The sequence below is a fragment of the Gymnodraco acuticeps genome, unplaced genomic scaffold (genome assembly GCF_902827175.1).
Source record: "Gymnodraco acuticeps unplaced genomic scaffold, fGymAcu1.1, whole genome shotgun sequence".
Classification (NCBI taxonomy): Eukaryota; Metazoa; Chordata; class Actinopteri; order Perciformes; family Bathydraconidae; genus Gymnodraco; species Gymnodraco acuticeps.
The window spans coordinates 3229738-3254928 of record NW_022991216.1 but is presented as its reverse complement, the minus strand read 5'-3'; the positions used below and the strand labels follow the sequence as shown (position 1 = coordinate 3254928).

Below are 25191 nucleotides of genomic sequence, written 5' to 3'. Positions count from 1 at the left end.
TGTAGTAAGAGCTCATCCCATCTGATGCTCTAGAGGTGTGTCTTGATCCCATGCTGAGCACGTTTAGCCTGGCATTGGCTTCTGCCAGCTTAGTTTGTATATCCAGTTGTTCCTTTTTCCGTTTCACCTGTTGTTCCTGTTGTTCCAACTGTTGTTTCTGGTGTTTTAATTGTTCCCCTTCTACATCAAGCTCATGTTGACTGTTCAGTGCTGCCGCCCTTTCGATTAAAGCCGCCCTTTCTGCCTGGGCTTTAATTCGAGCAGAAGAGGTAGATGATGCGTGTGATGAACCAGGTTTGTATTTTGACTGAGGGTGTGATGCCTTTGAAATGCTGTCATCAGGTCCGATGTCATCTGAGCTGACACTTTGTTCTATGGCACTTCCCACAATAGAGTGTCTAATTGCCTGTCCACTCTCAGATAACCACACATTTGCATCTTGTATAAATCCATCAAATATATGCATCTTTTCTTGCAGCCACTGCCTTTGCTTTCCCATTTCTTCTTCAGGCAGTTGAAGGTCAGTTAATGATTTGTGATTTTCTTTTAGTTCATCACACAACTTCTTAAATTCAACCAGTTTCAACTGTATTTCCTTTGCATTGTCTTCTGAGCTCATAAGCTCTTTCAGTACTTCCATTAACTTCTTTACTTGTTTGTAACTGAAGTTTCTTGCTTTTTGGCAGTTTGCAATAAACAATTCCAATCCTTTGGCAGTGTGAGTGATAATCCTTTTTTCTCTCACAGATTGCAGTCCAACAGCGCCTTCTTGTGACGTGACGTCAGATGTCACAGACATAATTAATGTTCACTGTCCCTTTAAGTTTCGTTCTCAGGAATTGTCCGTTAGCTGACAGCGCGCTGTTTCAAACAGCTGACAATGTTGCAGCACCACATCCATTTACTAAGCCATTGTCCAATACAGCTTAATATCTCCAAAACAATCTACTTATCATGCTGCACGGTGCACATACCCGGCCGCTTTCCCAGTCCTCTCTCAGCCTCTTCGGTCCTCGCAGGTGGGAACAATCTCCAGCTGATTGTGGCGTGTGCAGCTGATCCGTGATGAGAAGTCGATGGTGCAATAATCCAATTATTTGTTTTCCCCGAAAACGATCCTTAATCCAATTTGAAGTGAATCCAATTGTCCAGTTTCACTCAAAAGTACGATTCCACTTAATGTAATGGCAATTTCCTTTTCCTATGTCCTATATATTTTTGCCGTTACTTTCACAGAAGGGTTGAAAAGTGATCCAGACGCAGACACAAACAGATGATTTTCCGGTCCTTAGTTGTGGTTTATGATGATGTTTATTCGTCTTTACATACCAGGGTTAATTTAGCGTTCTAGTGATTCTTATGAGCATCTGCCGGGCTGGTGGAATCGGTATGCTCTTCTCCTACTGTGTCCACCCATCTCCTGTCACCTATGACCTCCTTATATACACCCGGTGCAGCTAAACCCCGCCACCCAGTGTTCATAAATAATATTGCACTATACATATAACTTAAATAAACTGACACACCAACATCACCCACAAAATGGCTCCTACAGGTAGGGTAGGTAAGAATGGAGAAACCAGCTCGAGTGCGCTAGAATTTGAAACTACGCAGCCGAAAAAAATCTGGCTCCCCCTCCAACAAACTTCCTCACAGAGCCCCTCCTCCAACACACACGAAAGCGCACATGACCAATGAGGGCACGAGATAAGTTTGTGCACAGATGGAAGGCTGACAGGCAGGTAGGCCATCCAGTTACTTTAGCCGGGCCGGCTAAAATGATTGGTCGTGCTTTTTACAGTTGGCTTCCACAGATGAAATTTTTTTGATGTATTTATTGTCAAAGCATTTAATGTATGTAACGTTTTTACGTTTGATCAAATTCTCTGTAACATCTTATCGCTACCTTTTGCGTACTCTGAGTCATTGTTTTTTTCACAACTCTTAAAGAGAAATATATTAGAATAGATAGTATCATTTTACATTTCTTCAGAGTTTAAATTACACAAACACTGAGAAGAAATTAAATGTTGATGTTATGTAATCTCCATTATCTGTTTCCTTTGAAATAAAAAAAGTCAGATTGTTTGTCTTTATACCGGGCAGACTGAAGACGATTATAAGATATCAAGCAGAGCATAGTGTCCCTGCCCTTAACAATGCAGTGTGTGAGTGTGTGTTTGTGAGTGTGTGTGTGGTAGTAGTCTTACAATGATGGTCTGTCCAGGTTTGACCACGTTCAGTTCGGTCAGGCTCTGCAGGATCTCACTGAGGGCCTTCTCACACATCGAGGCGCCGGCTGAAGAATCTTCTCCTCCTCGTCTTCCTTTCAGCTCGCTGTCCTCCTCTTCCTCCCCCTGCTCTGCCCCCGTCAGCTTACGACCTGATAAGGAATACACAAAGACAATAAGCAAAAACATCCCCTCAAGGGTGTTATGTAAATGACAAACCAGCATGCCTTTATTTAGATAACCAAACCCTGAATTATTGCTATTTGGAGCAGATACACAGCACCTCTGCCTGTCTGTAACTGTAGCTCAGTGCCAGAGAAGTGTTCAGTTACTGAGCAAATTACTCTCATTACTGGTAACACTGGTAATCAACCTCTTCTGTTGTCCAATGACGTTGTGATTACAGGGATTTTTCCCTTTGTTACCCTCCTTCCTGCATGAAGTAAACACGTCACGGGGCCTCAAAGAGCATTCACTTCAACATGAGCAGGATGTTGTTTCTTAATACTGTTTATTTGGTGTAACTGGACATCTGTGCTGATGCTGTTTGACCGCTGTGCCGAATTAATGAGCTGGTGAGGTTTGATGGCTTCATTTAGGTCCTAAAGAGGCGTGAAATTAAAGGTCAAGCTTTAGCCAGGAGAGAGAGGTTGGGCCAATTAACTGAAAGGATAAATAAAGGCTCATAAACAGAAATGTTTTTCACAAAAACATTGTCCAGAACAGAATTCAGAAAGGTCAAATGTGTGTTGTCATACACAGCTGTTATTGCCGTTGTTTAAATTCCTTGTAAAGTACCTTTGCATACTATTTAAGTGCTTTACAAATGTAAAATGTGTTATTTTATTTTAATTTTTTATTTAACCAGATAAAAGCATTGAGATAAAATCTCATTTTCAATGCTGACCTGGCCAAGAAGGCAGCAACGTTACACATAACACATAACACAAGAGAACATAACTAAGAAAACAAAAGACGAAAAAGCAGTTACTACATTGTGCACATTAGGACAGAAAGAAAGGTGCACTATATTACTGCAAGAGCAGCTGGTGGTAAGGACCTCAGACAACTTCAATTTAAAACAGGCTCAGTATGGGCTCAGAACAGTCTCATAATACACACATGCACACAGAAGGATTCACACTTGTATTTCCGGATCCACACTTGTGTTTTTCAATGCACACACAAATGTGTTCCGTTTCATATTCATGTAAATAAAATCCAAATACAGAAAAAAGTTTTATATATGTATTTTTGATCCTCACATATTTGTTTTCCATTGAAATCCTCTGAACCTGCAAACACAAACCGCTTTCTGTGCACGGATCGCTGTGCATTCGTGTGTGGGTTTTTGAGACTCCCCTGACGGTCAGCCGATTCGTACTTGTAATCTTTTCTATCTATAGCCAATCAGATGTCTCCTCAATTCTAAGCCAATCACATGAGCGCGCCCCCACCAGGGTATGATTTCTTGCGTTCATGACGTAGCGCTTCATATACGCATTTATGTCCATATAGATCAGATCCAGGTCTCCTGATCGGCCTTTATAGAGAGCACCGATCAAACTATTAAGAGTGAATATCGGCCGATAATGACCGGCGGGGCTCCCCCCCCCGTTGACAGTTCACTGTCTAGCACTGGCTTCGTAGTGCACTGATCGATTAGGCTAAGCTAACCTGTAGCTGCTCCCTCCACACTCACAACAACTTCATACAGACATAAATAAAGCAGCTGTATTCGCCATACAGGAAACACACATTTAAAACGGTTTTGCCTGCCGTTTTTGTGTACACAAGCATTCATCAATGGTTCGGAAAGTGGCGCTGTACCTTAATAATATAAAGGCTTGTATTTGCGTGCATTTCCTGTTCGGAAAGTGGCGCTGTACTGAGAGTGGAGGGTGTCCTGAGATTAGCGCCTGCAGGCAGGGTCCCTGGACCTGTCAGCTCCGGACAGCGCAAAATGCGTACATGAAGCGCTACGTCATGAACGCAAGACATCTACCCTCGTGGGGGCGCGCTCATGTGATTGGCTTAGAATTGAGGAGACATCTGATTGGCTATAGATAGAAAAGATTACAAGTACGAATCGGCTGACCGTCAGGGGAGTCTCAAAAAACCCACACACGAATGCAAAGCGATCCGTGCACAGAAAGCGGTTTGTGTTTGCAGGTGCAGAGGATTTAAATGGAAAACAAATATGTGTGGATCAAAAATACATATGTAAAACTTTTTTCTGTATTTGGATTTTATTTACATGTATATGAAACGGAACATATTTGTGTGTGCATTGAAAAACACAAGTGTGGATCCGGAAATACAAGTGTGACTCCTTTTGCGGATCATGAAGTACAAGTGTGAATCCTTCTGTGTGCATGTGTGTATTATCAATCAATCAATGTTTATTTATATAGCCCAATATCACAAATGTTACATTTGTCTCAGTGGTCTTCACAGTTTACAGTATTATGAGACTGTTCTGAGCCCATACTATTGAGACAAGTGCCCTCAGTTTGAGGGTTGACTGAAGGTCATTCCAAGACCAAGGACCATAATAAAAAAGACTCCTTTTTCCAGCCTCAGTCCGCACAGCAGGAACCTGGAACCGTGGCACAAACTGGGGCAAATCTGGCACATATGTAGAGTGGAAGCTTACCTAAAATGGCTTTATACATTAATAAAAACCAATGCTGCATCCTACGCATAGTAAGTGAGGACCATCCAGTTAGGCTATACAGTTTGCAATGATGAGTCCTATAGGGTGCATTTGATATATAACGCAGTGCAGCATGGTAGAGTGGGTCAAGTTTGGCCAAAACAGTGGGACAGGCAAATCTATAAATGGTATCACTGTAGTCCAGCTGAGACAGGAATAAACCAGAGACCAACCTTTTACGGGATGAAGTTGAAAAACAACATTTAAGTCTGAAATCATTCTTGGTGTAACACATCCATATTTCGTTTCCAGATATTTAGCTTTTTTATGCATAGTTTATCAGAGGTGTGGACTCCAATCACACAACTCAAAATATTAGTTACTCTACTATAGGTTAAGATGTTAATATTTCATTTTAAACTTATTCAATACACAGTTTATGATTGTTCTATAATTTTTATTGTATTGGAAAAGTGCAACCATGTATTAAAAACTCAATACATAGTATAGCATTTGGCTTTCTACAAACTAATGGAGTTGAAGGAAAACGTTTCAGTTAATTATCCAATTCAATTAAATATCTGGGTATATGCATTGCATCATTTAATTTGAGAAACAGTCCATGATACAAGATTACTTTAGAAAAAGTAATTTAATGTTGTTGTTTTTTTATCTAAGTTTGTGTTGTGTTTCTTCTGTTTGGCTACATGTGTTGTTGGCTAACAGGTGGAGGTGCAGTAGTTGTTTACACATTGCTTAACCAAAGCAAACACAATAAACAAATAGGCTGTGGCTCACAAAGTAAGCTGGAAACAGAGACCAGGAATAAGTGGACTATTGTCAGCAGGATTATAAAACATTTCTGGCAAATTGTCAATGAAACTGGTGTAGCATGGGCCAAGGAACAAGTCATTGAATTCTGAAGCGGAGCCAAGTTAAAGGGCTGATACATTATCTTTCACCTTCCTAAAAATGTGAAATGCATTTGACCTTGGAGGAGGTCTACTCTCTTTTAGAGCCCTTCTAGTTCGTTTCAAGGATTTGATTGCAAACTTTAAATACCTTATTTAACTTTTTCTCGATCACACTATAATAACACTAAATATGTATTTACTGTTATCTGCTTACATTTGCTTGTACCCAGCAAATGTAAGCAGATGACAGTAAGCTCTTTCAGGTAGGCCTCACCTTGACTGCTGGACTCTTCGGAGGACTTGTCGCTCTCTCCGTCCGCCTGTCCGTCTGCGTCCTGCTCAGCGTGCTGCAGACTCATCTTATGACACACCTCGAAGGCCTGACCCACTGTACGCACTATCCTCATGGCCTGCGTCTGACAGGGGGAGACAGGAGGGAGGGTGTAAGGTAAAAGGTCAGTGATTTTATTTGTATTTAGCTTATTTCATTAAATAGTTGCACTCATATTTTGACATACAGTACCAGCAAATCAGAAAAACATGAACAAAAATAAGAAGAATTAAGCGGAAGATGAAGAAAAATACAAGAAAAACTCAAATCCAAGCAGTAATATATATAAATGTAGATTAAGGCTGATAAAGCAATGGCTCATATAGTCCAGTTATCGTCATAGGTCGAACACAATAGAGGGATGATTTCACACATTTACATACACGCTTACAAACGCCTGTTCATATACTTTCTTGTAAAGAATAAGAAAACATACTCGGTACTTTAGCCCCAATACCTAAAATAAAAAAGTTCAGCGTTAACAGAAGAAATATTTAACAAAAAACACCCAAAAAACGGTCATTTGGCTGATGAGTTCCTGCTGGCTGCTTTAAGAGGAGTTCATCAGTGAAATCACTCGCTGCAGACTGTGTAAGCATGAACACTCGCAGTCATTCTTTGGCACGCAGTTGAATACCTCCATTCAGAGACTAATAACTTCCCTTCTGTGGAACAATTCTCTTTACAGCTGACTGATAACACCAGACCTGTGAGCCAAGGCTGCAGCAGATACTACAGCAACAACTGCAGCAAGATGCTAAAGATCAAGAGTTGTTTGGGGAAATATGCAGTTTGAATCATCTCTTCTGTATTCACTGCAGGCTTTTTATCCACAGAGATGAACCTCAGGATATCAACTAAGCCACCGGAAATCAAAAAAACTAATTAAAACCACATTTTAATTAACTCAGCTGAATAAGAGATAGAAAAATTGAAAAACATTTAATATAAACAGCCCTCAGTCACAGGTGGAAACAGAAAACTGATACCACATTTGAGTCTGCAATGCATATATTCATCCATGCAGCGCGCCTAACACTGCATGAAGCAGCAGGAGTTTTATATCATGAGCAGTGACAGCAGCAAATTGGGTAGTGAGAGGAATAAGTGCACAGTTCAGAAAGCCTGACTCTGAATGCAACACGTCGTATAGCTGTTAGATTAAGGACTACTGCTGCAGTTTCTACCATTTGTTTTCTTCTCCCTTTATGATGGGTTCATTCCAGTATGATGGTCAGTGTTATTTATACAGGGAATATCAAGGATGATGACCCATTAAAGCTGCAGGGATGTTGCATAAAGCCTATTCCCCAGAAAAGTGTGTGTGCAATCAGTTGTGTGTGTGTGTGTGCACGTGTGAGCGTGTGTGTGTGTGTGTGTGTGTGTGTGTGTGTGTGTGTGTGTGTGTGTGTGTGTGTGTGTGTGTGTGTGTGTGTGTGTGTGTGAGTGGACTCCTGTGGTACCTTCTTCTTTGACTTGAAGACGTTACATCTGAAGGAGTTATTGGATCCATCTCTGGCGATGTAGCTGAAGATCTTTAAGTCCTGGGAGTCATGAGACACGTAGAAAATCCTGAAAACATGAAACTAGATTTGAGTACACAAATGTTAGAGTTACTTCACAATACAAAACGAATGATTAGAGAATTTTGACAATACTTTATGGTATCAAAATGGGTATTAATAAATGGAATTTCACTGGCATTGGTATTAATGTATGACCCTGGATTGTTATGTGTGTTTTTGTCATATATCTCTCCTCCTGTGTGTGAGTTTGTGTGAGTGTCTGTTGGCAGATTTGCTGCTTCCCAATGCCTTATTTCTCCAGATTAAATTCATATTTATCAAGGATAAAGAATGTCTTTACACAGTATAATACGTGTAGTATTATACTGTGTTTTAAGTACGCGCCCTGTCTGGTTTTCACTCTGCCATAAACGCTGCGCTCTCTGCAGTAAACCGTGAGAGGGTCAGCCTGCATCTCCTCTCCACTGGGAATGAGGCAAACTAATTATGACCATCAACTCATGAAAGCCACCTGATACTACAGGGTGTACTACAGTACTGCATGTGTTTCCACTGCAAAACCAAACCCACAGAATCACAGGCAAGTGCAATTATTCTGACCACACACACATAAACGGTCCTTTGATGAGGTGTGGCTTTGGAAAATGAGATTCTTCCACAGGTGAATACATAATTTACAAACACACATCGCACACAAGCTGAGATTCACAGATTTCTATTTCTGTTAAGAGGTTGCATTATTAACCATAATTGCTCATTTTGAAGAGACAAAAAAAGCAGTGACTGGCAGCGTCAGAAGCCTGTTATGATTGGTTAATTCCATCATGTAAACAGGGAGGGTATGACACACACACACACACACACACACACACACACACACACACACACACACACACACACACACACACACACACACACACACCACACACACACACACACACACACACACACACACACACACACACACACACACACACACACACACACACCCCTTTAAACACCAGATCACTGTGAACATAATGTGAGTAGGATGCCTCCCTTGGAAAAATCCCATACTGGCAAACATATGCTCTACCAACACATACACAAGCTATAGATTATTCATTATACAATTTAATGCATGTACAGTAAGTACATTTAGCACATGCAGTAAAGTACATTGAAGCACATTAGTCCTGCATGGTCAAGCCAATGTGAGGGACTAAAAAGTACCAAGACTCAGCATCATCCACTGAGGGTGAGCTGCAGAGAAGATTTCCACAGAGGGACATTCAGTGTGTTTCATCTGCAGTCAAATAGAACATGCTGAGTTCAGAACACACTGGACTGAATATCAGGCAGTTTAATCCTCAGCGTGTGTTACAGGGCTGCACAATAAATCTAAATGTTAATTAATAGTTAATATATAGTAATGACATATTCAAATTGCAGGAAGGACAATATTTATTAAGGGCTAAATATGTGGTAAATGACATTTTGAATTAAGAAATGTGGGGCCGGAGAGATATTCCAGCCTACAAAACGTGATCTATAAACTATTTATTTGGTACAGATCATCTTAAACAAATCTTTAAATAATCATTTACTTAATGGATTAGAAATAATCATATGTTGTAATATCTTGACTCTATTGCAAAATCAGACAAAATAATTGCCATTTTTCCAAATCTTACTGCCATAGTGTGCAAAGAAAGCTTTGTTTTGTTTAATACAAACATACAGTGTCATTTTAAGAGATGTGTGACTGACCTGTATATAGGATCCTGCATGATCAGCATCTTGCTCTCATCCCATGTCCATTCTTTCCTCTGTGTGTGAGACGGATGATTGTGACAAAGCAGCAATAACACATCAGAACAAGACATATTCATGTATATCATTCATATGTATTGGTGTGTAAAAACAATCTTTTAAAACTAATTTAGAGCTGAAATATTTTCTTCTTCGCTCAGCCTAACTGATTACTTTCTTAAATCAAGTGGAACACAGTTCTATGTTATTCCTCTTCGTTGTTCACAGGTGACTTACCTTCTGTTTCTTCCTCAGTAACACCTTCACCCCGTCCACAGACACCACAATGCTGACCTTCTTCTTCTTGATGTTCTTGGCCTTGAATTCATACTAAAAAAGAGACAAAAAGGAATAACATCAGGATAGCAGTATTACCTAACAGTATGTTATCTTCACTGTGTGAAACAAGTCAAAACGTAAATATTATGTGAGTGCAACAGGTAGCACAGTTTGAGATCAACTGCACTACAGTAAATGTAGCTTTCATACTGTAGTTTTGTTAATTTGATGGAGTATATTTGGTTCCACAAAACTGAGCAAAAGTCCAAAACATTTCAAAACCTTTAACTTTACTGCAACTAATAAGTATATTTATAATAATGTATTGTTTTAAATACTTTGTTGACCAAATGCCCATCAAAGGCTCCCATAGCCCAAAAACACTTATTTAAAACGCTTGTTTGAATGAGTAATTAACCAAAGATATTCTTTATAGCGTTATAAAAACACAAAAAGCAACAAATACTAACACTTGAAAGTCCAACACCAGCACAATTTAAGACAATGTATGATTAAACATCATAAATTATCCAAATTGTTGCCCACTTAAGTATTAGTTGTTTCACCTGCGCATGCACCACTCAACCCTTTCGACTTCTTTCTTGCAATGAGCGTGTATGTCCTGAATGATGGCATAATTGGGATCAATCTGAAAGTATTATTATAACAGGATCTGTGGTGCACTTTAATATATCAGCATCTTTACTAGCTTGGCAGCTCACTATAGCAGCACTGATAAAGTCTGTTGAGATTGGGAACAAAGCCAACTGAAAGAAAGTCTCCTCTGCAGTGAGAGGACATTTTGATGGATCACCTAACTTCACCTTGACTGTCACGAAAAACGGTATCAACAGGTCAAAATACTACATTTGTCCTTTCAAATGTTCTAGACTACTACCTGTCACATGGCTGATAGGAATCCTGTTGTCATTAGAAAGTGTTAGAGAAATGATCATGTGGCCACATCTCTGCCTGACAGGAAAACAGAACATCTACCAGCTAAATCAGGGGTAACCAACAGGTCGATCGCGATCGACTGGTCGATCTTCAAAGCCTTCACTGTCGATCCCTAGCATTTAAAAAAAATAATAATAATATTTTCCAAAATAAAAATATTTTCCAAAAACATAATATTTTCCAAAAAAAAAATGTTCATGCTCTGGTTGGTTGTTTAAACAAACGTTTTAGACCTAGCTCTGGTTTGTTGATTTGAATCACGCACAGGTCATTTTACAATGACAATGGTAGGCTACAATGGTTATTAGATATGTTGACGTCTATGAATTGCTGCATGCAATTCTGGGTGGGGTTAACAATCGTATCTTAACAGTCATCTTCAGGAGTAACTTAAACTGTACCAAGTTCTGCTAATATTTAACCAACATCGATATGGCTGAGGGTCCGGCGAAAAATAAATCAAAAACGTATTATTTCCACCCGGAATGGGAGCATGAATTTCTTTTCACATCAGCAAAAGAGAACAATATGACAATATGACAATATTTCGGGCATTCCTGTGGAGGTTGGGGACATTGAACCAGAGTGGTCGGTGTTCAAAGCCTCTATTGCCGAAGCCGCGGCGGGGAGCTGTGGTCTCAAGGTCCTAGGTGCCTCAAGGGGCGGTAACCCTCGAACCTCCTGGTGGACACCGGTGGTCAGGGAAGCCGTCCGACTGAAGAAGGAGGCCTTCAGGGATTTGTTATCCCGGGGGACTCCCGAGGCAGTTGCAAGGTACCGACAGAAAGGAGGGTCAGGCCGATTGTCGAACCTCAGATTGAGGAGGAACAATGCGGATTCTGTCCTGGTCGTGGAACGACGGATCAGCTTTTTACTCTCGCAAGGATCCTGGAGGGGGCCTGGGAGTACGCTTATCCGGTCTACATGTGTTTTGTAGACTTGGAGAAGGCGTATGACCGAGTTCCCAGGGAGTTACTGTGGGAGGTGCTGCGGGAGTATGGGGTGAGGGGGGTCTCTACTCAGGGCCATCCAATCTCTGTACTCCCAAAGCGAGAGCTGTGTCCGGGTCCTCGGCAGTAAGTCGGACCCATTTCCGGTGAGGGTTGGCCTCCGCCAGGGCTGCGCTTTGTCACCAATCCTGTTTGTAATATACATGGATCGGATTTCGAGGCGTAGTCATGGGGGAGGGGGTCTGCAGTTCGGTGGACTAAGGATTGCACCACTGCTTTTTGCAGATGATGTGGTTCTAATGGCTTCATCGGTCTGCGACCTTCAGCACTCACTGGATCGGTTCGCAACCGAGTGTGAAGCGGCTGGGATGAGGATCAGCACCTCCAAATCTGAGGCCATGGTTCTCAGCAGGAAACCGATGGACTGTCCACTCCAAGTAGGGAATGAGTCCTTACCCCAAGTGAAGGAGTTCAAGTATCTCGGGGTCTTGTTCTCGAGTGAGGGAACAATGGAGCGTGAGATGGGCCGGAGAATCGGAGCAGCGGGAGCGGTACTGCAGTCGCTTTACCGCACCGTTGTGACGAAAAGGGAGCTGAGCCAGAAGGCAAAGCTCTCTGTCTACCGGGCCATTTTCGTTCCTACCCTCACCTATGGTCATGAAGGATGGGTCATGACCGAAAGAACGAGATCGCGGATACAAGCGGCCGAGATGGGTTTTCTCCGCAGGGTGGCTGGTGTCTCCCTTAGGGATAAGGTGAGAAGTTCGGTCATCAGGGAGGGACTCGGAGTTGAGCCGCTCCTCCTTCGCGTCGAAAGGAGCCAGTTGAGGTGGTTCGGGCACCTAGTTAGGATGCCACCTGGGCGCCACCCTAGGGAGGTGTTCCAGGCACGTCCAGCTGGGAAGAGACCAAGGGGTAGACCTAGGACCAGGTGGAGGGATTATATCTCTTCTCTGGCCTGGGAGCGCCTTGGGATCCCCTAGTCAGAGCTGGTTGATGTCGCCAGGGAAAAGAAAGTTTGGGGCTCTCTGCTGGAACTGCTACCCCCGCGACCCGACCACGGATAAGCGGGAGAAGATGGATGGATGGATGGATGGATGGAATATGACAATATGCCAACAGGCGGTAGCCTTGGCGAAACGGGGCAACCTGGAGCGCCATCATGCGAGCACCCATGGTAAATTCAAAGACTCATATCCACTCAACAGCGCATTAAGAACCAAAATAATTGATGAACTGAAAAGAGGACTAAAAGCACAGCAGTCGCTTTTCATCGCGCCTACATCAAAGAGCAATGCAGCTACAGAAACGTCCCTCCGGATTAGCCATATTTTGGCTCAGCACAAAAAAACATTTACGGATGGTGAGATGATTAAAGAAGCAATGAGCGCCACAGCTGACGTCTTGTTTGCGGATTTCAAAAATAAAGAGGACATAAAAGCAAGGATAAAAAGTGTACCACTTGGTGCACCTACTGTAGCCAGAAGAGTCCAGTCATTGTCCGAAGATGTATCCCAGCAAGTATTAAAAGACTTGTCTCTCTCGGAATACTTTTCAGTTCAATTTGATGAGTCTACCGATGCCACAGACACAGCCCAGCTAGGTGTGTTTGTCCGGATGGTTTTCACGGATTTGATTGTCAAGGAGGCCTTTCTTGCCCTTATCCCATTGAAAGAAAGAACCAGGGGTGAGGATGTGTACAAGGCATTCAAGGACTATGTTCGTGAGTACAAGATTCCCATTCATAAAATAGTGTCCTTCACAACCGATGGTGCACCAGCGATGCTCGGTGTTCGTTCAGGATTTGTTGCGCTGTGCAGAAAAGACCCAGACTTTCCACCATTTGTAAACTATCACTGTGTGGTACATCAACAGGCATTGGCAGCTAAAGCAATTGACATGTCACATGTAATGAATGTTGTTGTTAAGATTGTCAACTCAATTCGCGCAAAAGCACTCCAGCACCGGCTATTTAAGTCTTTATTGGACGAGCTGAACTCTGTGTATGGAGATTTGATCCTTCACGCAGATGTAAGGTGGCTCAGTCGGGGAAAGGTGCTCCAGCATTTACTGCCAGAGATCATCAGTTTTCTGAAGTCGAGGAACGAGGAGTATGAGCAGCTGTCCGACGATACTTGGTTATTGGACTTGGGGTTCCTTACCAATCTGACTGCAAAACTCAATGACCTTAACCGAGAATTGCAAGGGAAAGACTGAGAGCTTGGTCACATGATTAGCGCAGTGGAGGCATTCAAAGTGAAGCTCAGTTTGTGGACCACTCAGTTAAGACATGTGAGGTTGACACACTTCCCAAATCTTGAAAAGGTGTCACAAAACCTCACAGACAAAACTGCTTTCCATTCTGAACAATTCTGAACCCATTTGAACAAACTGATCGATTTGTGGAGCTACAAGACATGGGGCAAGTAGTTGGTTTTGTATCAAACCCTTTCCTCAGCGTTGACATTGAACAGCTGTCAGCTAAAATGCAGGAGGTGTTTACATTACCTATGGGTGTTGACATAGAGATCATTGAAATGCAAAGCGACATTGAATTGAAGGCCAGAGCAAGAGATCAGGACTTTTGGTCACTCGTGAGTAGAGAGAGGTATCCACTGATTGTGTCATGTGCGCTTAAACTGAAGGCCTACTTTGGCTCCACATACTTATGTGAAACGGCCTTTTCACAAATGAAAATAATTAAATCCAAGTATAGAACTCGTAAGACTGACGCACATCTTACTGACTGCCTTCGGCTGGCAATCACTAACTATCAGCCAGATTTAAAAAGGCTTGCAGATAATGTGCAGTCACAGCAGTCTCATTAAAGGCAGGCTGATAGAGCAACTTGAGCATTGGAAATATATTGTGCATTGAACAGAGAAACTTAATATAGTGCAGTGGTTCTCAAACTTTTTCTGTCAGGCCCCCCCTTTGGAGAAAAAAAAAAGTCGGGCCCCCCCAACACAAATAGTCAGGCTCAGTAGCTCAGGTAGCTTGACGTTTCATAGAGGGTGCTCAAACATTTAGGGTTTCCCATTAATGTACCGGTCGCTACAGTGGAATTTTCTACTGCAACATTCCCCACGCATATACACAGTGTACCCGCGATTGTTACAATGAAGGCTCGATAATCAGCTTAGCAGGGGTAAAGTGCTATTTTTATAGGTGGTGTGTGGATCTCACATAGGGGGGGTCCGGGGGCAAGCTCCCCGGGAAGATTTCATTTTTAAATATTGAAGTTAAATGCATCAATCTGGTGCACTTTGAGAGCAAAATGAAGAGATCTATGGATACATCTCTCAACACGTAATAATACTGTACTGCATCATATTATTTTCGAATCAATAATTTTTAAAATTATGATTTTTTTTTTTAATCTTTTTTTTTGTAACCATTTTTCCTCCTGGTCTCTCGCGCCCCCCCTGGCATGCCTCTGCGCCCCCCTGGGGGGGCGCGCCCCCCACTTTGAGAACCACTGATATAGTGTGAACAGATACTGTAAATATTAATAGTTTGTATTGAACAGATAACTGTGCATAACTGTGTCTTTCTTTGTGTGCATCTTTACACGTACATTGAGCCTGTTGTAACATAAATTGATTGCAAAAATAAATATGACGATGAATAGTCTTACTCCTAAGTGGGTTTTTTGGAAGATATCGGATTGGTAGATCTCGGTTTACATTTTGGAATAAAAAGTGATCTTGGGCTTGAAAAGGTTGGTTACCACTGAGCTAAATGAACACTAAGGTAAAGGATGTGAGTTTGTCTCCACTCTGTTCTGCTGAGGGTTTCACAGCAGCTGCGTCGGCAAGGGGAGACTAACATGTTTCCACCTCGTCAGCTGGCCAGCTTTCTGCAGAGGAACTTAGGAAGTCTGGCCTGTCGAATCAAATCACCGTCACTGTTAAACATGAAGCATGGTTCCACACTCTTTAGCAACAGGCATCCACCGTGTGACAAAATGCAGGTGTTTGACAAAAAGCTGGTTTCATACAGCTTACAAAGTCGATGAAAAACGACAAACTGCAATGGAAAACAGCTCTCTGGCTTTTAACGCACGTGGAAATGATCAGTTTGACATTGTTGAAAAGAAGGAAGCTCATTTGTTTTCTTGTCACACATTTTGTGAAAAGAGTGTGACTCATGGCTTTCTACGTGTAACATTTAATTTATATTTCAAAAGGTTAATTATTACAGTTTTATTTTATATGTTATGTGAAGCACAACGTACCATACTGTTATAATAATGTTCTTTATCAGCCTTTGAAACAGAAACCATTTGGGGAGAAAAATAAATAATATCATATAGATGGAGAATATACGTGCGACGACTAATCGCCTGGATTGACGACTATTGGTCGACTATAAAAATCTTTAGTCGAGGGCAGCCCTAGATCGTTGAAAATATTTTGATGATTGTTTGACATTTCTCTGGCAGAAATGGTAAAACAAATCCAATTTTCAAATGTAGAGGATTTTCTGCTTCTCCTGTCAAATATTATTGTATACAAAAGAAAATTGAACCAAAAAGATGTTTTGAGAAGTCACATGTTATATTTTTTAAGTTGTGATGGCCATTTTTTGACAAGCCAAGCTAGATCCATCCTGCTTATAGTCTTTATGCTAAGCTAAAGGTGTCCTGGTTGAGCTTATAATTAGAATATACCCCATGAGTGGTGCTGATATACAATTTATCCGGTTTTATTACATCTTGTGATCATGAACATAATAGTATGCGACTAGTTTTTTTCAAGTCTTTCACACACAAAATATATACAACAATAATATAAAGGATTTAAATGTCCAGCCTGCCGTTTACTACATTCTGCCAAATGTTAATATAGAGCATTAGTGGACATATTTAATGTTGTACTCCAACTGCAGCCATGTGAATAAGTGTAAAAGTGTAGGAGTACGTTGTTTAAAATGCAAGGGTAAAAGAAATGTCAGTGGAAACAAGGAAAGGGTAAGAGGATGAACAATTGAAGATGAGAGGAGTGGTGAGTGGATAGGAGGAGACAGCTGTTGTTATGTAAGGACATCCTGCAAACTGTGACCTTTAATCAAGCTGCACAATTCTGCCAGGGAACAATTAACTAAACATTATGAACAAGTCAAGACCTCACAGACATGATCCTGGAATAGTTTGGGTTGTATTTGTCTTTTATGTACGCAGGCTAAGTCCTCACTGTGTGAGTGTGTGCGAAGACTCACAGGAAATAAGTGTTATACTCTAAAAGGAAGCTTTCTGGTCAAATCCGTTTTCCACACTTTCTTCAGGCTAATTTCCTGCTTGTGTGTCTATTTGAAATGCCCTGCTCTCGCTGCCCTGGATCCATGGTGATTAAAGTTTCAGTCTCTAATTATACAAAAGCGAATCCTGGGAGAGCTGATTAAATGGAGAATAGGTTGAGGGAGGGAGGGAGAGAAGGAAACGCACCACAGAGACCGAGGGAGACGACGGGTTTAAAGAGGAGGAACGGGGAAATACTCGTGCTGCAAAGTGAAGTGGGACATTGGTTAGATGAAAGGAAAGTGTGAACCCAAAGAAAACTGGTGCTAAGTTTCATTAATCTCTATTGCAGTGTGCTTATGAACCCTGTGTAAAACACTGAGAGGAGAATATGTGCTCTGGGGCCAAAACTGAGAAGAATACATTCAAAGAAAGGTGAATGAGCAGAATTGGATGATTTTAGGGGCGTGAACCTGACAAAAACACCATCAAAATCGAAAGAAGAGTTATAAGAGGAGAGCAGAATATATCTGAATATTTAAATGAAAATGAATTAGGAAACAAATATAAACCAAAAGGGGCCCTATGATACTCATTCTCAGGTTCATACTAGTACTTTGTGCCTCTGACATGTCTCCATGCTCTAATGTTCAAAAAGCTCTTTATTTGTCTCATACTGCAGCACCTCTTTTCACCCTCTGTCTGAAACCAGAGCCCAGTCTGCTCTGATTGGTTAGCTGGCTGGCTTTGTTGTGATTGGTCAACTGCTTAGGGATGTCACGCCCCTTTGCATATCACTACAATGTTTTGGAGCCAAGCCAATAGCAGCGCAAGTGTTACATAGTAATGTCACTCAACAAAGAATCCAATGGAGGTGTTTCATGGAACACAGGGATTGTTGCCTTTGCAGACCATTTACATGCACAGAAACCCATATATCACACTACAGGGAAGAGAAGACCCCAAAAAGCACAAAACAGGCACCTTTAAGATTTTCCCTCTACCCTCCAATCGAAGATACGTGTCCTGCATCTTTGAAACACCATGCTTTTCTAGCTAGCTAACAATCTATACTAACAGCAATCACCGTTAATATTAATAATCCAAATACTGTGTTTTAATACCACTAAAGAGTCAGCATATCAACTCTTGTAACAAAGTCTAATAAACGATAACAATGGCTTGGCCGATTATTGGGGCCGATATTCCGCATTTGACCGATTATCGGTATCGGCCTTTTTTTAATCAAATTGCCGATAAAACTTTGGCTCTGATGCGGCCGTTTCTCTGGCTGCAGTCACCACTCTGTGAACACGAGCAATGTCCCGCCCACAGCGCTATCTGATAGGCTATTACTGAAGATTTTCCGGGCGGGAGCCAGCCAGAGGCGGGACCTTCTCAGATTACAGGCAGGTGCGAAAGAACGCAGACACAGACTGAAGCAAGCAGCAGCGCTGAGCGGCAGAGCCATACATGTGTTAAACCGAAGTTCAATAAACATCCCTATCCCCTATGCTGAAGTTGCAAAAACACCACGATCTTATGATCCAATTCTATCAGTTTCCCAGTTACACAGGGACGCGGAAAGTCAGTCAGAATTGGGGGTGCGTACAGCGTCTCGCAGCAGAGTAACTGTGGTGCGGAGGGGGAGGGGCTGCGAGTGGAGCCTCGCAGTTTTTCAGGTTGATATGTGAAGCTCATTAGCTAGCCAACATGTATCTAGCAAATGTTTAGCAAAATATTAGAAGTGAGGCTACTAGACTAACGTTAGGTCGACTGTAATAGCCTCACATTTAATAGTTTGCAAAACATTAGCTAGCACTAGTGTTTTGCAGTTGCTAGCAGCTTATTGGGATGTTATGCTAGATAGACAGATAATAAATTAAGCATATTGTTAGTTAAGCATGTCAGCCTGCAGCCCCACTTCTTGTCTCTCTCTCTCTAACTCATTGCAGATGACTGCACTAAAGAAAAGGGCACAGAGAGGAAACCAGTTGTAAGATGTTTAAAAGTTAATTAAACATAATATATGCTTAAATGCATGTCAAAGAAGTTGTGTTGAGTTGTGTTGGAGTTTGTGTTATTCTACATTTTGACACCAAGATTTTCTGATTTTACTGCAAATGTATATCGGTTCCAAATATCGGTTATCGGTCTCCTTGATTACTAATTATCGGTATCGGCCTTGAAAAAGCCATATCGGTCGATCCCTAGTTTTATGTAGCAACTAACTACCTTTCCTACCACATCGGTGTCAAAACAATTACACAATGCTCTTTCATAAAGACAACATTCTGGTGAAGCAAACTGGGATTTGGGAAGTATGAATTTTTTATATTTTCTTTGCTTATCTAAGTGCAAAGTGTTTTTGAAATATTCAAGCTTGTAATGCACTTCTATTGTTTTGGTTTTCCTTTTATCAACAGCAGGAAGAAAAAACAAAGTTCATGACATGAGTTCCCCAAAGCCTCAACGTGTTAGAAGTCTTTCAGCAAGGCAAAGAAATACTCCAGAGGGGAGCTCAGTTTACTTTAGTCTGCTGTTACAGATTCTGAAACTTTCTGATTTATGCTAGAGACATTTAGGAGGACAGACTAGGGGAATAACTCAGTTGGAGTTGTAATGAAAAGCGTATGGCTGATATATGTGGATTGAACATAAACACAAAGGAGATGGCTTCATATTCAAAGAGGCACACTTCAAAGATTTGCCTTAAAACGCTAAAACTATACCTCCAATGCTGACTGACTGTTTCAGTAGTACAGCAAGGCTCAAGCTTAAGAGTGAGACGATGTATTTCAAATCTTTCTCTGGATGTCTGGATGTGAGCATTTAGGCCGTCAGACTCATCAGTCTTCCCAGACAGCGTAACAAATCTTAGCCAGCGTTGCTCTCTGCAATCTATAATGAAAGTGTCAGACAGAATAGCGATGGCTGTTGCTATGTGCACAGAATGAGGAAGGGGACAATTGGTTCTCAGTGGAGTTTGTGTTCCCAGTGTTGTAAATGTTTAGTTAGCTGCTTCCAAACAGAGAGAAACACATCACAAAATCCAACCAGAAGGGGCCACTCACTTTTTAGTACTATCTGTTAGGGAATCATTTGCTTAGGTATTCAACCTTCGACACAGTTCATCATTTTCTCCTCTCACTGTCTCCTTTCCCATGGCATAGGTCTACAGCCTTGGGTATTGCTGCTATCTCTCTTAAGGAGGAGCAGCTTGGGCGCATTGTTGTTGCCAGTCTATGACAGAGCACAAGCCGCCATAAGGTAGTTTACTGTTCAGGGACGTAGGTTCCCTGGCGCACATTCTTTCCTATGGACTTCTCTAGTTAGATTCAGGGTCCATAATGTGTAGTCTCACTGATGAAGAATGTTGATTATTACACTCCTAATTAGTTAAAACCTCGAGCTGCAGAAAGAGTTCTTCAGAATTGGTTTGGCAACCGCTGTGTCAACTCGTGACACAGCACCTGTCTTGTCAATTCTCCGGCCGAAACTCCAAATAAACCATCAGTGTTTGTCATCAAAGCTCCAGCTCTCCTCGTGTCTCTCTGAGTCCTGACTCTAATTGCTTCAGAAGTTTCCCCCACACTATCTTAGCGAGCTAAGACAATAAAATGTGGTCTGACAGATTCAGAGCAGCTTCTTAGAAATGTTTTTGTTTATAATATATTCTGCCAACATATATTAGCTACAGATACACTTGTGGTATGGAAATTAGACACCTGTGATTGGAATTGACCATGCTTGCAGGATGTAAGGTACGCTTTTATGTTTATTTCTTTGGTCAAAGCTAGGTAGCTAGCCTAGCTGGTTACACAGCTTCCAGTCTTTATGCTAAGCTAAGCTAATATCTGTTAAAGTAATTTGCCTGTTACGTTTGGACATAGTAAATTAGCAAATTTCCCCAAATCTTAAACTATTCCTTAAAGTGCAAAGAGTGGAAGGAGGTCAACATTTGAGGAAACACATCTGCCACCATGATGATAGTTAAGCCCTTGACGAATAATCAAACCATACACACGCGTAGAAATTTGGACCTCATGATCCTGAGATCAATATCTAATCTTGACCACCTACTAAGAGTGATATAGAAGGTCAAACTTTAGAGGACGCCGCAGAGGACATGAGGGATTTTAGTGAACTACACGTGTACATGTCCTTGTAGGAAAAGGGCTCCAAATGATTATGTGGAAGTAGCTGGGGATACTGTACCCCTGGCTCCAAAAAGGAACATGTCAGCAACCTCTGGTCACAGTTTCCTTTAGTTAATGTTATTTGGTTCATTTTTAGAGGTCTCACTTAAAAAAACTCATAAAAGGGAAAAGTTGAAAAAAGAACAAATTAGTTTTTCTTCTTGCTGTTTACGGATATTTTTTTAGTGAATCATTGAGTAGGATTTAAATGATGGGCAACCCCCCCACTCCTCTTCCTCGATTCTGAAAAGCAGAGGAATGCGGGGTGCATTGTGGGTCATTGATGCTCCCTGTAGTACCATTGAATCCATACAGGAGTACACAATAGGCCCCATAGATCGCAACCTAGCAACCCTTCATTACAATTCCCAGGATTTGGGGAGTTCCAAGGAATTTCACTGCTTTTTCCCCCAATTTGCTAAACAAAGAGATGACTGTTGGGAGCTGAGATCACAACAGCTGCCCAACATCCTGGCAAGGAAGAAGGCTTCTCTGAAATCAAAGTGGAGGGAAGCAATTTCACGCAAAAAAAACAAACTTATTATGTAAAACTCCAACTGCTAATTTTTTGGGCAATCAAGAAGCTCTTCTTCTTACACTGTCCAATTAGTAAACACAAAGATTTAAATCACTGCTGCTCAACTAGTTTCTGTGAGGGGTATTTTCAGACACCACGAGTGGTACTCTTAATTGATCATCTTTATTTCCTTCAAAATAAAAGTGTCAGGATAAAAAGCCATCACAGATTAAAATAGTAAACGTGCTGCAGGATGAATCAGCTGCTAGCTTTGCAGAGGAATCTATACTCTTAAAGCGTGTCAGGGAAACTGTGGCAATCAAGCTGCTCTGCTTCTTACACATTAGTAAAAACAAAGACTTAAATCACTGCTCAACTAGTCTCTCACTGTGAGGGGTATTTTCAGACAGGCCTCTGCCCTGTAGCTAAACGGGGAGGACAGAGTGACTCCCATGACATGAACTGGCACACCTCATCATTAGTCAGCAGGAGTGTGATAAGGGAGCAATTACCTCGAGAGTCGCCACAGACGACGACCTTGGCTTCGACCAGACACAGACGGGAGTTTTGGTTTGTGCACGCTGGGAGTGTTATGTGAAAGAAAGAATAAAGATACAGGAGCTAGATAGGCAGACCACATTTTAAAAAACTGCTTGCATTTGGATGCTTGCTGTGCCTACGTGAGTGGTTCCCGCCTGAGTGCACATATTATGGATTGGGTCTGTTGGCAGCCTCCAGTGAGTGAGCAGCAGTCTGGTCCTGTGGGGGAGATGGTGCTAACAGGAACCAGACAGCTTAAAGGGCTTCTTAACTGGGACTGCACCAACACAGCAGGGTGACACGCAAGACTGCAATATACTGCATTGTGGCGGCCAAATTCATAAAGGAATAAAATGGAAGAATAACTCAAAATAAAACTGCAGCAGAGGCACAGGTCAGCGAATCTTACGCAGAGGTTAAGTCCAGGCAAGAGAATCCTTTTCGTACATTTATTTCCATGGTCCGATATCAAAAAGGCACACTAAACACGTTTCCTATATATTCTTGCCTTGCAGCCTTTCCTACAGCTTTCACTTGAATCACCATGGTAAAAAAAACATATGCATATGCTGGTGCTCTTAACCTAACTACCACCTGTCTCATGATACATACATGATCACCAGGTGCCCCAAACGGCCTTCAAACAACAAAGAATAAATAAATATACATTAAAGATAAACAATAACATCGAGAAAGTAAATGTTGAACAATTCAATTATATAGAGCAATACATAACTCCAACAGGCATAGTATAACTTTAAGAAGAGGTTGGGACAGTTTTAACTCAAGGTCCTCTTTTCTAGGCATATTTATTCTTAGTTTTAGTGATACTATTCTGGAAGACAGATAAGCAACCACAGCTGGCACCGACTGCCCCGCTCCATCTGGGAGCTACAGCGGTGTCTTGTGTAGATAAATGACTTTCATTACTAGCACCGCAAGTGTGTTTATAGAGGCTGACAGAAAGAATTGATCAGTCCTGTGGTCTGTGTTAATACGTCTGGTTGGAGGCAGGGAAGAAATCAAAGCCCCTGAACTCAGACAACAGACTATGTAGTACTCTTAATTGATCATCATTGTTTCCCTCCATATGAAAGCGGCTAGGTCAGGACGAAAAGCCATCACGGATTAAAATAGCAAAACATGCTGCAGGATGAATTAGCTGGGAGCTTTGCAGAGCAATCAACTCAACTTTTTGTGTAGAACAATAACATGAGGGGGTGGTTACAATGTTATTTCATGCATGCACATGGTATCATGATTTACTCCATAACATAGATATTGTACTGTCTATCTCCCGACAGTATGGGTGGAATCAAGATGGACGGAAACAACTCCTAGTTTTGATGATTTAATCAAATCTAAATAGGTTGTTAACCTTAGAAGAAAAAGGACAACAACAATACACCAATTAGGATCACACATATCCCATACACATTAAATCACATTCAATATAATAATCACACTTACTAGTGGCCTCTCCTGATTCCTCAATCTCAATAACGTTAATTTATGTATCCCCTCTATTTATACACATCAATAAACCCGCGAATCTCCATCCAGATTTAAAGTCACTCACATAAACTGAACCCCATTAATTGAACCCTCATACACCCAGTACAACCATGAATTTACAGCACAGATATACTTTCATTATTATGAAATGATTATATTTGTACCTCTTAATGTATTCTCCATATCAGTTGTTCTGTATTCTTACGAGGGGGAGCAGCAGAGATAGTTTAAGTCGCGGAAGTACCTTATGGAAGCCCATAATCTGTTACACTGAAAAAAGTGAGAAGTTGACCTTAATTAAATATGTTATGTCAACAGATTTCACATAACTGTATAAGGTTAGTTGAAGCAATAATATATAGTGCACCCTATCAACATGTGAAAGGGAGGAGGCAGCTTCTTCCATATTTAACAGATTGAGAAAGTTCTCCAGCCATTCTGCCAAAGCAGTTGGGCTTTCTGACTTTCAATTCAGTAGTATAATTGTTAGTTGAGAAGCATGCTAGAGCTATGGGAATCAAGTACACTTAAAGCTTGTCAGGGGAAGCAGCGCAGCCTCGTGCAGGCACTCCTCCAGCGCTGCGCCCTTGCAATGGACCCACGCCTGAGTTACTTTCTGACAGGCAGTGAAAGGACCACCAGTCCCAGGGCGCTGACGGTGGATACTCAGGGTTAGTCACATGGGACGTGGAGGAAATACAAAGGAACGACCTGAGCATGCCAAACACACACACTCAATGAGAAGGTGCACATGGATACACAGGGCCGCCCCTCCCTACAGGCCAATCACGCAGGCTGCATGGGGGCCCGCCTAGCGCAGGGGGCCCCGCCCAGAGGGCCTCAGCTGCTGTGCACAGTTCTCCGCTCAGTTCTCCGCGCACCCCCCCCCCCCGAGAGTGAGAGATGACAAGGGGAGCATGTCTGTAACCCGACACCGTTGTAATGTATCGACATCTGACCAATCACGGCTTTGATACGGCCAGTAGTGCAGGTGAAGAGATGTCGGTGAAAAGACAGTTTCAGTCCGGCGCAAAAAACAAAACATGAAGAAACTAGAGCATCACTCGAAGGTGGGTTATTGTATGAGTCAAATGTACAACTTGCGAATGTTGTATAAGTGAAATTGCCAATTGCCATATTAAAACATCAGCTGCAATTCACGACATGAAGAAGGCAGTCTCTGCAGAGCATACAGGCTAATGGAGATGCAGTTATTTCCAGCATTCTTTATTTACCATTCATTCAAGTATGTTATGCCTTTTATCTGCTAATGTACAGGAGGAAGAGTGATACACTGTCTGTCTAGTTGGCTTACATAACAGTTAAAGTGTACAGCCTAAAAAACATGGAGCAGTTTTTCCCCTTTTAATCATTTTTATGTCAATTTGCACATTTCATGGTGATGCTCAGCCTCTCCCCTTAACTCCTAACAGTCATCATCATGTCAACCACAACACAGAGAAACACTGATAGAAATGTGTGTGTAGTTTTTGATACATTGCTGACAGAGGGAACTACATTTGAATACAGATTTAAGAAATATCAG

General features: G+C 41.7%; 1 protein-coding gene across 1 annotated transcript in view; it reads right to left on the bottom strand.

Moving 5' to 3' along the window:
* Positions 1-25191, bottom strand: part of si:dkey-34e4.1 (carboxyl-terminal PDZ ligand of neuronal nitric oxide synthase protein) — an 84282-nt gene that overhangs the window by 31076 nt on the left and 28015 nt on the right. Inside the window, exons 3-7 of the mRNA XM_034238876.1 lie at positions 9687-9779; positions 9408-9466; positions 7596-7704; positions 6076-6217; positions 2211-2383 (exon numbers count right to left, since the gene is read on the bottom strand). Of these exons, the coding sequence (XP_034094767.1) occupies positions 2211-2383; positions 6076-6217; positions 7596-7704; positions 9408-9466; positions 9687-9779 (576 nt within the window). The remainder of the gene's footprint in view (positions 1-2210; positions 2384-6075; positions 6218-7595; positions 7705-9407; positions 9467-9686; positions 9780-25191) is intronic.